This window comes from Rutidosis leptorrhynchoides, chromosome 1 (genome assembly GCF_046630445.1).
Source record: "Rutidosis leptorrhynchoides isolate AG116_Rl617_1_P2 chromosome 1, CSIRO_AGI_Rlap_v1, whole genome shotgun sequence".
NCBI classification, from domain to species: Eukaryota; Viridiplantae; Streptophyta; class Magnoliopsida; order Asterales; family Asteraceae; genus Rutidosis; species Rutidosis leptorrhynchoides.
In genome coordinates this window covers 319,420,430-319,433,683 of record NC_092333.1, presented here as the reverse complement: position 1 = coordinate 319,433,683, position 13,254 = coordinate 319,420,430, and the positions used below count along the sequence as shown (strand labels likewise).

At 32.6% G+C, this 13,254-nt stretch overlaps 4 protein-coding genes across 5 annotated transcripts; 3 read left to right on the top strand and 1 right to left on the bottom strand.

Annotated features, from left to right (window-relative positions):
* The first annotated feature begins 2,438 nt into the window (after positions 1-2,438).
* On the top strand, positions 2,439-5,563 carry LOC139870188 (probable pyruvate, phosphate dikinase regulatory protein, chloroplastic). 2 transcript variants are annotated; one of them, XM_071858034.1, is made up of 3 exons: positions 2,439-2,982; positions 4,616-5,248; positions 5,354-5,563. In XM_071858034.1, the coding sequence occupies exons 1-3, from the start codon at positions 2,515-2,517 to the stop codon at positions 5,357-5,359; spliced, it is 1,107 nt and encodes a 368-aa protein (XP_071714135.1). In that variant the 5' UTR covers positions 2,439-2,514; the 3' UTR covers positions 5,360-5,563. The 2 variants fall into 2 exon arrangements, with proteins under 2 accessions (XP_071714135.1, XP_071714130.1); XM_071858029.1 differs by having other exon boundaries at positions 2,444-2,982; positions 4,616-5,255.
* A 1,585-nt stretch (positions 5,564-7,148) lies between these two features.
* On the top strand, positions 7,149-7,871 carry LOC139899039 (NDR1/HIN1-like protein 26). Its single transcript, XM_071881847.1, has one exon. It carries the CDS (start codon positions 7,149-7,151, stop codon positions 7,869-7,871), a length of 723 nt encoding a protein of 240 aa, XP_071737948.1.
* A 702-nt stretch (positions 7,872-8,573) lies between these two features.
* On the top strand, positions 8,574-9,140 carry LOC139899029 (protein NDR1-like). The gene has a single exon (XM_071881839.1). The coding sequence runs from the start codon at positions 8,574-8,576 to the stop codon at positions 9,138-9,140; it is 567 nt and encodes a 188-aa protein (XP_071737940.1).
* An 847-nt stretch (positions 9,141-9,987) lies between these two features.
* LOC139870183 (probable UDP-3-O-acylglucosamine N-acyltransferase 2, mitochondrial) lies at positions 9,988-13,163 on the bottom strand. The gene is made up of 10 exons (XM_071858026.1): positions 12,855-13,163; positions 12,231-12,438; positions 11,894-11,970; positions 11,645-11,694; positions 11,186-11,250; positions 11,037-11,088; positions 10,894-10,964; positions 10,722-10,788; positions 10,560-10,631; positions 9,988-10,424 (listed from the first exon to the last, which is right to left on the bottom strand). Exons 1-10 carry the CDS (start codon positions 13,036-13,038, stop codon positions 10,368-10,370), a joined length of 903 nt encoding a protein of 300 aa, XP_071714127.1. The 5' UTR covers positions 13,039-13,163; the 3' UTR covers positions 9,988-10,367.
* Between the last annotated feature and the right edge of the window lie 91 nt (positions 13,164-13,254).

The following is a 13,254-nucleotide window of genomic DNA, read 5'->3' as shown; positions in this document are numbered from 1 at the left end:
TTTAATTGTTCTTGGCCAAGTGATGTGATTGTGATATGATGATCATGAGGGGATAGAGATGAGAAAAATTATGTTATATCGATGAAGACGATTAGGATGATGGTGATTTAAGATGGAAAGTAATAACGATTATGATGGTGGTTTAATTATGATAGTAATGAAGATGGGGGTAATATTGATGATGCATAATGATGTTAGAATAGATTAAGAAAATATTTAGTTTTAGATGATGATTATGTTTATGATTAGAGGACAATTATGATTAACGTTAATGAAATTATGAAGTGATAATGAAGGATGTAATGTTGTTTTTGACGAAGGAGAAGACGAAACGGTTAGTTATGGGTTACATAAATTCTAATTCGGTATTAAACAGAAATGGAAGTACAAAGGAATGGGTTGGAGTGTTATGGGTTTAGTGAGAGGTCTCGGGTTCGAGCATGGGCTCGGGCATTTTTTTTTTAGAAAATAAGAAGAAGGATGTTAATGGTTAAGGATGTTATTGGGTTAGCGGGACGTCGCGGGTTCAAACCTGGACTTGGGCATATTTTTTTTAGGGATACTTCTTTGAGGTAGTATTACTATTACCATTATTATTATTATTATTATTATTATTATTATTATTATTATTATTATTATTATTATTATTATTATTATTATTATTATTATTATTATTATTATTATTATTATTATTATTATTATTATTATTATTATTATTATTATTATTATTATTATTATTATTATTATCATTATTATTTTTAGCATGATCATAAGTACTAGTATTATTATTAGTAGTATTATTATCATTATAGATATTAAAATAAATATTAGTATTATTATTATTTGTAAAATCATTATTTTTATAGTTATTATTATTAGTAGTATTATCATTATAATCAAAAATAACTTTTATTACTATTATTGATATTATGTTACCAAATAAACTTTTCGTATATAAAAATATACTTTTAGTAATATTACATATAAGTAAGTATTAATCACATTAACATTTTTATATAGATATTCATATATAACAAATTAGGTATTTTAATATAATATTAACCAAATATATATTAATATAACTATATAAATATTAGTCATTACAAATATATATATATATACAAATTAAATATATATAATATATAAAATAAGTTATAATATATGAAATTGTTCAAGTACGATTACAGGTATTAATATATATATAAATGATATAGGTTCGTGAATTCGAGGCCAACTCTGCATTGTTCAGTTTCGTCGTATGCATATTTTTACTACAAAATATCGTATTGTGAGTTTCATTACTCCCTTTTTAAATGCTTTTGCTATATATATTTTTGGGACTGAGAATACATGCACTTTTATAAATGTTTGACGAAATAGACACAAGTACTTAAAAACATTCTACGATTGAGTTACGAGTACACCGAATATCACCCCTTTATAGTATGGTAATCTAAGAATTAGGGAACCGAGCCCCTAATTGACGCGAATCCTAAAGATTGATCTATGGGCACTAACAATCCCCAGTCAGAGAATTTGAACTGCTTTAGTACTTCGATATAGGTATACAACCGCCAGCTTTAAAAGATATGATCTGTTTGTGAGGTGTACACAACCATCATATTTAAAAGAGTGGCATGTTTGTATACTTTTGCATGACCGTGTGGAATGCCGGTATGCGGGGGATATTCTATATGCATCTTGTTAAGGTCGATTACCAGGTGTTATATATCGTATGAATGATTTTATAGCATTGAGCAGACCTGCACATATTGTTTTCGAAATATGAGTATCTTGTGGTCTATTATATTATTGTAAATGATTGTTTATGATAAACTAATGAACTCACCAACCTTTTGGTTGACACTTTTAAGCATTTTTATTCTCAGGTATGAAAGAAATCTTCCGCTGTGCATTTATTTATTTTAGAGATATTACTTGGAGTCATTCATGACATATTTCAAAAGACGTTGCATTCGAGTCGTTGAGTTCATCAAGATTATTATTAAGTCAATTATAGTTGGATGTATTATGAAATGGTATGCATGCCGTCAACTTTCGATGTAAAGAAAGTTTGTCTTTTAAAAACGAATGCAATGTTTGTAAAATGTATCATATAGAGGTCAAATACCTCGCAATGAAATCAACTATTGTGAATCGTTTATAATCGATATGAACGGGTCCTTTCAGCTTATGCATAAAAAGCGGTCTGCAGGGCTACGCTATGCGCTAATCGCCCTATTTTACATTTAATTGTTATTCCTTGTCGGGAAACGTTGGACGTAAAATTGTTCAAAAATCAAAATGCCTTGTAGTATTCTTTTTTATTTTATTTTTATTTTTAACTTTCAAGCATATTATTTGTTTTATAAGAGCAATTAGTTTTTATTTTATGCGTGCAAATTATATGATGTGCAATTAGTTTTGTTTTATGAATCTAAACTAACATTATACGAGTATACGCTATAAGATGCTATACGTTCAAAAAATAAAATAAAAAAACTGATTAATAAAATGATATGTTTATCAACGACGTTGTCCAAGCTTTCCCCAAAATACACACCGCCAATTGCCGGATCTACACCCGACCCGACCCAAACAAACGACCGTCCCTCACAATCTGACAACCGTAGACTCAACAAAGGTAGCTCTCAATTACTCCGATGGTCTAGGGCTCGGGCAATCAAATCAGGTGTCAAATTAGACCGTCCTGTTCAAAAGACAGAAGTTGTTGATCGGCCGGTTCGGCGTTCAGGAGATAGTGAATCAAGTAGTGCTAGTCCGTACTATTCTTCGGATGAAGACGAAGACGTTTGTGTAGCAGAGATGGAGGAAGGTACGGCTGCGGGAACGAAACATATTTATATGGTTTCCGATGGTACAGGATGGACGGCTGAGCATTCAGTAAGCGCTGCGTTAGGTCAATTTGACTATTGCTTGGTTGACCAAGGTTGTCCTGTCAACACTCACTTGTTCTCTGGGGTATATACTCTACTATTTCGTTCGTTCTAGTTTTAGTTGTAACTAGTTGTGTAGCCCTCGCTTCGCGCCGGGGCTCCGTTTTGAATGCGAGTAAAAAAAAAGTCTTAGATCTATTTTGTAAAAAAGAATTTTTTTCGACATAACGGGTTCCTTTTGTGAAAGTTGCTGCTTTTAGCGTTCGGGTTTTTATTTAAAAAAAAAAAGTTAGTAAAGTGGGGGTTCGATTTGTATTTTAATAAAAGGTAGTGGGTTAAGTTTGTGAAATTTGAAAAAAACTTTACGTATAAAGCGGGGGTTCGATTTGTATTTTAATAAAAGTTAGGGGGTTAAGTTTGTGAAAACTGAATATTAGTAAAAAACAAAAAAAAAGTTAGTAAAGTGGGGGTTCGATTTGTATTTTAATAAAAGTTAGGGGTTAAGCTTGTGAAATTTTGGAAAAAATATACGTAAAAAATACGGGGTTCGATTTGTATGTTAATGAAAGTTAAGGGGTTAAGTTTAGATAAAGTGAAAGAAGTTAAGGGGTTAAGTTTGGATAAAGTGGAAAAAATAAATAGTACTATTCATTTCCACTGTATCATTTAGATTCAGGTATAATATAATATAATAATAAAATAAAATAATATTACTGTATGTATGTATGTATGTATGTATGTATGTATGTATGTATGTATGTATGTATGTATGTATGTATGTATGTATGTATGTATGTATGTATGTATGTATGTATGTATGTATGTATGTATGTATGTATGTATGTATGTATGTATGTATGTATGTATGTATGTATGTATGTATGTATGTATTACAGATAGTAGAATTTACTTCCATGTAGATTATTATTAAATAATTTAAATTTGGGGAAATTATGCCTAATTTTAGTTGCTTAGCATCATGTAGGATAGTAGAATTTACTATCAACTATCTGTTCTGGATCATGATAAAATATAGGGAAATGCTACGCTCACTCAATGCGTACACAAAAACCCCCTCACAATATTGTGTACCAATAGTCTGAATAGGAAGAAGCAAAAGTGAGAAATAAATTTGAATCATGTTTGGTTTTTATTATAATGCCTGTCATTGTGTCAAAATTTTGTGTAAAAGTTGTGTGAGTAATAGCATTACTCCAAAATCTATTACTTAACCTTGTAGTCGCAATGCCAAGTGGTTCTTGTTTTGTTGCAAATGATATTCTGAATTAGTTTATTACTATTTATATCACACTAGGGTTGCTAAACTTGGAAAAACTCGTTGAGTCTTTGGTTAAAAGTTTTGGCCGAGTACTCGGTTAAAGGTTTTGACCGAGTACTCGGTTAAAACTCTGTCAACCCTCGGTCAACAGGGATTACTCGGAATTACTTGTAAAACCGGTCAAAATTGGTCATAGTCAAACTTGGTCAACATCAATTACTCCCTGAGTAGCTATTTTTGCAACCATGTATAACATAATCACTTTAAGATGCAATGCCAGATTCTCCTTGTTTTGTTACAAACAGTTATTTGATTATGATTATTTTGTATTACATAATTACCTTTCTAACAAAATACTAAACATTTATAGTCTTATGACATCAGAATTTTCCCAAAATAATTGTATTGAATTAATTATGGGTATTTTAATTATAACTAGATCGACGATGTGGAAAAATTAATGGAGGTTATAAAGCAAGCGGCTCGTGAAGGAGCAATGTTGATATACACACTAGCTGATGAAAATATGGCGGCATCAGCACGACAGGCTTGCAAAAGATGGGGAGTTGCTTCTACTGATATACTGAGTCCAATTACGGAAGCAATCGCATTGCATTTAGGGGCTTCACCTTCCGGGCTGCCTCGTGGGGCCCCGGGCAGGAAAAACCCACTGACCGAAGATTACTTTAAAAGAATTGATGCTATTGAGTTCACCATAAAACAGGATGATGGAGCTTTACCTCAGAATTTACATAAAGCGGATATTGTTCTTGCTGGTGTTTCACGAACAGGGAAGACTCCTTTGTCAATTTATCTAGCACAGAAAGGATTTAAAGTGGCAAATGTGCCTCTTGTTATGGGAGTAACAGTTCCAAAAACACTATTTGAGATTGACCAGGAGAAGGTTTTTGCTTTGACTATAAATCCAGTTGTACTGCAAACAATAAGAAGAGCAAGGGCAAAAACCTTAGGATTTGCTGATCATATGATGACTAATTACTCAGATATGGATCATGTTAGGGAGGAGCTTGATTTTGCTTGTAAGATATTTGCACAGAATCCAATTTGGCCGGTAATTGGTGAGAATTTTTATTATAATTATATTTCTATCATTCTATTGTCACTGATTAAAAGTTTTATAAGGTTTTTAAGTTGGTTATTTTGCATATGATTACAGAAGTGACTGGAAAAGCGATTGAAGAGACTGCAGTTACTGTATTGAGACTCTACCAAGACCGGAGAAATAGGTGTTCAATGCCACGAATCTCAAAACGCTACTAGATTTATAAAGAATTAGATGTCTTTTTGTAAGTATCTTTTATTTTATATATATAATAATAATGATAATGATATATAGTTCTTACTATACATACCACTTTTGAAGATATATTATACATCTCTCTCTATCTCTATATATACAAACTTGAAGATAATAATTAGAAATGAAGGTCGAACGTAAGATCTTAATTGTTTCTTGGACTAAATTATATTATATTATATTATACTATATATCATTTAAGTACATCCGATTACTGTTCATCAGATTATTTTATTGATTTAATCACCCATTAATTTATTGGTATATATATTATGTTTATGGGATATAAATTAGATTGTTAATTGGCTTGGGTGGTAAACTTTGCTGTATGCTGAATGGAACCACACGGGTTTGAAGCGTGTCCCAGGCAATCTTTTTTTTTTTTTTTAATCAAATGAGTGTTTAATCGACCAAAATTCATGAAAAATGATGGTACCTGCATGTTTCAAGTAATTCACAAAGTTTGTGACTGGAACAAATATGGAATGTTGGCTAAACAAGCCACAAGGAGTAATTGATCGGCTACGATATGTCTTTGAGCTGACAATTTGCAGCTTAAGAAGTTGTCAAAGATATTATCGTGAGAAGAGGAGCTTAATGTAGTACTTTAGTAGCAAGATTTGCTTCATACTTGTAGGTAGGGATGGCTGAAACTAAGGGTGTGTTATTGATGATCTTCATTTCTTTAGTTTGGTGGGTATAAGATAGGCACTAGTTAGTTTAAATTATGTAGGGTAAAAAGTTGCAGACATAATTATTAAACTTTTAATGTCATTAAATTTTTTATTTGGGAAAAGTCGGAGAAACCATCAAACTCTTGGTGCCATTAGGCAAAGTTTTAGCATAATCATAGATTTTCAAGTTTGGTCCTGTTAAGCTGTTATGTCGGTTCAAGGTGACGAGCTAAAACTGTTTAACTTTCTTATGGATGGTTTTGATTATGATGAAGGACTTTTGGCTTTGTAGTTTCTCGTTTGTATTGGGGGTTTGCTCGCTTAGTTTGGTTGGTTGTTGGTGTTGATTTAGTTTTTGCTCGTGCTCTCGTCGTACTCCTCGTTTGGTCGTTTCCTTCTTTATGTATTTGCTTGCTTGGGTTTCTAAGGTTAGGCTTTTCGATTTGTTTTAGTTTGTTAGTGGTTAGTGTTGGTTGTTCGCAGGGTTGTGCATGGTTTCGTCTCGTCCCTCATGTTCGGTTTGGCTTGCGTTTGTTTTGTTGTTGTTATTGTTCTCTTTCATTGTAACTTTTTGGGTTCTATTGATCACTGTTATATTTATTCCTTGGTTATTTGAAGAAAAAATAAAGCTGTAATGTCAAAGGAATTGTTACCTCTAACTAGCTAATTGGCTATATACATTATATTATAATCTAATACAATATACTTGTCATGTACTACAAGAAATACCCATAGCTTCTATCTAATGTATAACTACTAGACTAGCATTAAACACTTTTTTAATAAGCAATTTGAAAGATCACCAAAGGTGACAAACCACCCTTTATTCTTTCCTTTCTACCATCATATCACCTCCACTGCCCATCCCTTCCTTTTTAGGGCACCTTATTTATGTAACAAGTTAAAATCCCCCAACCCAATTACATTACATTTACCCCCGAAAAACTTCTGGGTCCTGACTACGACCCCACCACAACAAGATGATTACTCCTCACCACCAGATTCACATCCGTGACACTCCAAATGACCGCTTCAACCTCACAAATGACCCCTTTAACCATGGTGGCCTTACAAGCGGCTACCAGGTGAGAGGGGATCACAACTCTAAGTACAATAGGCACAATGTTCAAGAAAGCCTAACTACTCGTATATCAAAGCTAATATGTGCAGTTTTTCTTTGCATTCTGTTTACATTGGGTCTAGTAACGTTCATTCTATGGCTTAGTTTGCGACCACATCGTCCCAGGTTCCATATACATGAATTTTCCATTCCTAGTTTAGCTGAAACATATGGATTTTCGTCTGCCCATATAACCTTTAACATGACTGCCCGAAATCCGAATATAAATATAGGAATCTACTACGACACAATTAATCTAACTTTGTACTTTAAGGATCAAACTATTGCGAAAACCCCATTACTGTTTCCTTTTTATCAATCACCTAAAAACACAGCCATCATTTATGGTACTCTGTTGGGATCAGAATTGAAGATCAGTACTGCTCAATGGAAGCAGTTGGCTGCCCGGAAACATGGAGATGTGGCGTTTAGGCTTGACGTGACATCGCTAATACGGTTTAAGGTGTCCACGTGGGACAGTAGGATTCACAAAATGCATGCCAATTGTGAAATAGTGGTTGGGCCAAATGGGATGATACTACCAAGTGATAAAGATAAGAAATGCCCCGTTTATTTTACTTGATGAAGTTGCCTTGTTACATGTCTTGTTGGAAGAACTCATTTAAGAAAATGTTAATAATAAATATTGATGATATGAGTAGAAGCATGTTAAAATGATTCAACTTTTAGGACGATCAGAACATGTTGTGAATTCAAATTTATTTTATGTACAAATCTTTCTTTTCAGAAAATAATCATAAAACAGAGCAAAATATCCCCAATTTTTGGTATAGTTTGCGTGTTCAAGTGCTGCTAACCTTTTGGACAACTATTATTATTATTATTTACTTTACATTAATTAACGCGTTAATATGCCACTTCCATGCTTTCAGAACATATGGTGTCATAAAGAGATGTTGACACCTAAGGAAATCCAAACAAGAGAGTTCGAACGTATAAAGTTAAACTTTCCATCAAAGAGACACCAACAAAGTGTTGAATGACGAATAAAAAGATACACTTCAACAATCAAAACTATAATTTCTCAAGTGTAATTCCATTACACATTCCAACAAAGCTAATATGTACGGTTTTCCTTAGCATTCTTGTTTGCTTTATGGAAGAAAAGAGAAGTAATTCCAATACACATTTTTACATACAATTGCATTCACATACATATACTAGTAGTTATATAAACCATATCAAAGCAGTTATTCAGCACACCAAAAGCCACAAAGAATTCAAGTGTTTTTTTTCTTTACTGTAAGTTAACTTGTAATTAGACATGGTTAAGAGAAAAGAATCAGAAAGCCCTTTCGCTATATACTGTTGGTTCGTTCAAGTTGTGATCGTTTTGAGCTTGACCGGTGTGGTGATCTGGTTAAGTACGAAACCACACATCCCCAAATTCACCATCAACAACGTATACCTCCCACAAATGAGTAACCGAAATGTATCAAAAGCTCAACAAAACGGGAGTACTATTCGAAACAACTCTCTTGTTGTCGTAGTTGATATCACAAACCCCAACAATGGCATGACTATTTGTTATCTTGATATCGTTATGAGCTTACATCACAATGGTCTTCTTATCGCAAATAAATCGTTGGGAACTTTTTGTCATGGTCACAAGAAGAGTGTGACGAAACAAGTGTTGATTGGTGTGGACCACCAACAACTGCAACGAGCGGACAATGGCGGTCAGGGATTGAGGCTGACAATAGAGACTATGATCAAATATCATATATTAAAGTGGAAAACAAAGATTCATCATATCTGTTCTGAGTGGTTTGTGATAATTGGAATCAAAGGGAACGTTACTAAAAATATTTACCTACACAAGATAAGGTGATTGAAAAAATTCACAATAAAATTATATCCTTGTTCGAGTATACTTTTTAGGCATGAATTGGCACATAAAAAAAAAAAAAAAAAAAAAAAAAAAAAAAAAAAAAAGTATACATTTTCTAGGCAAATAAAATTATAATTGTTTTGGTCGTTTCAAGAGCCGAAGAGATCTCTCATTGGACGTAACATTGTTCAATACATCAATTTTTTGTATATTTTACTCTTATAGACTAAAAATCTTATATACTAAAACGCACTCGAAAATTTATCTTCCCATTAACTAAAAAAAAAAAAACCCAAAACAACATCACACTTACCAGTTATTTACCCAAAACAACATCACACTTGTATAGTTAAGAAATATTTACCAGTTATTTCCAGGTTTTAGTTGTGTTTAGTAGCTTAGGGTGCGTTTGATAAAACTGAATGATTTAGTGCTGAATGGTTCAGAATCTGAATGATTCAAAGCCTCTGAATCTGAATGAAAATAAGCTGTTTGATAATCATTTAGAATGAACTATATAAACTGAGTAAAATTACCTTATCAAAGTGTAACATGAATAAAATATTCAATATAGTTGTTAGTTAAGTGTTCAAGATAGGATTTGAGGAGAGAATTACAGAAAATTTAGGCTCTTAATGGTTAAGAGAGTGTTTCATCTCTGAATGGTTCAACATTGAATTCTGAACCATTCAGCACTATATGTCATTCAGAGGTCAGAAACAAACGCACTGAATGCTGAATGGTTCAGCATTCAGCACTGAACCATTTCATTAAGAGGCAAACAAACGCACCCTTAGTTAACCTTTATTTCATAGGTGTTGTCCTGTAACCTCAATTGGTATCCAATTCAAATAACATACAATTTTGGTTCGTTTTTTTTACTCATTGTCTGCTCCCAAACCACATCAAATAGTTTTTTCGTTTTACATTGATGCTGTCTGTCGACAACAATCGTCAAGAAGATAAACTTCCATATTTCACATTCTAACCCTTGAAGTTTCTCACTTAAACATGATTAAACCCTCAACACAGGAATCAGATACAAATGCCCACTAAAGTGATGTTAACTTGTATTTTTGTCTTAATTTAGAGAAGGAAATGAACTGGTATTAGTCCGTATCATCTTAGCATATGAAACCTTCTGATGGGTACAAATATAAGAGCCTCCTTTCTTTTTAGACAGGTTAGCTGACGAAATGATCACTTGGGTTGAGAGATAAAACTCTTCTACTTAAATGTTTGACAACGACTAGCAACCTGTCTTCGCCATTCACGAATTGGGACCTGCAGTAAAATAAAGTTATACTAGTTTGACGAATTCAAAACAGCATAAAGTTTATACCTGGTTTACTTCATAAAACCAACAAATTACACAAAATGCGTACACTATGATTATTGTAATATAAATACAATACTTACAGCTGGGAAGCCACCATAGTCACCAGGTTTTGTAATATCCTTGGTCACGCAGCTAGCAGCTGCTAGACGAACCTGTATCTCAAGCTATCGTCTATTAGTATGAATCTTTTAGGTGTTTTTTTTTTTTTTTATGTATAAACATATATATACAGTGAAAAGTACCTTCGACACAATGGTGACATGATCACGAATTCCAACCCGTCCACCTAAAGTCACATAATCGCCAATCCTAAATACAAAAACAAATGTAACAACACATAAGATCATCTGAAACTCAACTAAATTTCATAAATAAGGAACCAAATTCAATAAATGGGGAAAATAGAGAGCATACGTTACGGAACCGGCAATGCCAACTTGTCCACATAACATGCAACACTTGCCAATCACTACATTATGGCCTATCTGAAAAGTAAAGTTAAAAGAATCATAATGGGAACCAGTCGATGATGAACGATTAAAGAATCCGAAATGTACCTGAACTAAATTATCTATCTTTGAATGATCACCTATCATAGTATCTCTCCAACTGCACAAAGAAACAATATCATTTGTAAATTTAAAAACATGTAAGCATTCCATGGTCCAAAGAGCCTCACATAAACAATATAATAATGTAAATTCACCTGCCCCTGTCAATGCATGAATTGGCACCAATCTCGACATTATTCCCTATATGAGCTTTCAGGGCCTGAATATCAAAAACGTAACTAAATATATAATTTTGCAAGAGCATGTGAAGTTCAACAATTTCAAATGTGGAATAATAGTTATTATTATTATTATTATTATTATTATTATTATTATTATTATTATTATTATTATTATTATATATAATAAGTGAAGGAATTAGGAACAGAATTTAATTTTAAACTTATGAACTAATTAACTTCAGTTTTCCTACTCACCTCTATTAATTGGACTTCTGACATTCAAGTCCACAAACTATATATATTTCAATTATCAAGGACAGTTGATTTTAAAAAACGTATCAAATTGTAAACAAAGGGTTAGCGAAGAAATATGAAAAAATTAATGAAAAACCGTGTCATAAGGAAAAAAAAAAAAAGAATGTATGTAATAACCTGAGGCTTCTTCACCATGGAACCGTCCTCATCGAGGAAAAAACCAAAACCTGAAAAGAATGATTTCATACTAAATTCCAAATTTTACATATACATAATAATATCATATATCATATTTACCAAAAAAGAGATATACCCTCGAGCAATTGGTCTAAAATTCTTAAAAACCAACAAGAAAGCATTTATTTATCATTTGAAAGTCTGAATTTTTCCATAACTTTAACATAATTCAATAAAGTTTAATCGTACCATCTTGACCAATGCATACACCATGATGGATAATGCACGAGTCACCAATCGTACAATTAGCAAGTGCAACATTATACCTGATGAAATATAAAAGTTGATATAACATTTAAAGGTAGAAACCGAAAAAATTAAAGTATACAAATAACAAAGCATGGTATTTGTTCAAATATAAATATTTCAGTACTGCATAGGACTAATAAGTATTAAAGGTTGTTTAGTAACACAAACTTATATTTAAGTTCAGTACAACTTTGTGATGTTGTTTGAATATCATAAGACCATATTGGATTACATAATCCCTGGAACTTAATGTTTCAAAAAGAGTAATCTGGCATACCCAATCTTTGTGGATGGGCCAATAGTTACGTTGGGACCAACAACAGCACCTGATGACACATGAACATCTCCACCTACAATAGACCCTGCATGAACTATTGCACCAAAATCTATACATGCTGTAGGATCAATGCGTGCTAACTTATGAAACATCCCTCCTCCTTTGTGCCATTGCAAAAATTCATGGTAATCACTTGCAACTTCACGATCTAAACTTAGAGTATAAGCATATGCAATATTGTAAGTCAGAGTTAGCACACTACCGATATTGAGATTACCAACACTAAAGTCAAATAAGTTTTCATCAATATATAATGCAACAACATTTTGATGCCAACTATATCTTAAGATTTAACGAAATATGGTCAACCGAAAAGACATGATTGTGAGATAATCCGCAAGAGATTAATCAAGGAAATGCAGCCTAATTATAACTAACTCATTAGTGTCTTCTGTTTAGTTGTCTATGACAATAACTCACCGTTACTAAAGATACATTTTTCAAAGAGACATTTCATCAAACAGTTGATAGGCATACATACATGGGTCAACAGCATCATATACAATTTAACCAAATGAAGCTAGATTAAGATTATTATGTGGAAAAATGATGAGTTTAGCTCACCGGAGGGTAAGAGTCCAATTACGCCGGCAGAGGAAGCAGAAAAATCATGGTGGCAGGTAAATCTTGATTCAAATCTACCCGGTGATAATGCAGAGTATAATATATGTGGAATATATGATTTCCGATATATTATGGAGTTTGAAAGGCAAATGATATTGGCTAATCGCTTTAGATGAATTGCCATTAACAAGCAGAATTAAGACGAAATCCTTTTATTTTTAGTAAAACTTAACTGAAAGCTAAGTTTTCTACATTAGATAATTTAAAAACGGCTATGTTGACCGCAACTTGACTAATTCTCTCAACCGAGTTTTTGTAATAGCGCTAGTTCTGGAAGTTGTCAATAAGATATTTTCAACGTATTTATTGTAGTTGAAAATTTCCATAATAATTTAAAAGT

Bases quoted from the DNA above. Each gene is read 5' to 3' on its own strand.
- LOC139870188 (XM_071858029.1), top strand. From the start codon at position 2,515: ATGATATGTTTATCAACGACGTTGTCCAAGCTTTCCCCAAAATACACA. The intron at 2,983-4,615 runs GTATATACTCTA...AATTATAACTAG, and splicing joins ACACTCACTTGTTCTCTGGG to ATCGACGATGTGGAAAAATT. The intron at 5,256-5,353 runs GTGAGAATTTTT...ATATGATTACAG, and splicing joins TCCAATTTGGCCGGTAATTG to AAGTGACTGGAAAAGCGATT.
- LOC139899039 (XM_071881847.1), top strand. From the start codon at position 7,149: ATGATTACTCCTCACCACCAGATTCACATCCGTGACACTCCAAATGAC.
- LOC139899029 (XM_071881839.1), top strand. From the start codon at position 8,574: ATGGTTAAGAGAAAAGAATCAGAAAGCCCTTTCGCTATATACTGTTGG.
- LOC139870183 (XM_071858026.1), bottom strand. From the start codon at position 13,038: ATGGCAATTCATCTAAAGCGATTAGCCAATATCATTTGCCTTTCAAAC. The intron at 11,695-11,893 runs GTACGATTAAAC...CATTCTTTTCAG, and splicing joins TGTATGCATTGGTCAAGATG to GTTTTGGTTTTTTCCTCGAT. The intron at 11,089-11,185 runs GTGAATTTACAT...TTCTTTGTGCAG, and splicing joins TCATGCATTGACAGGGGCAG to TTGGAGAGATACTATGATAG.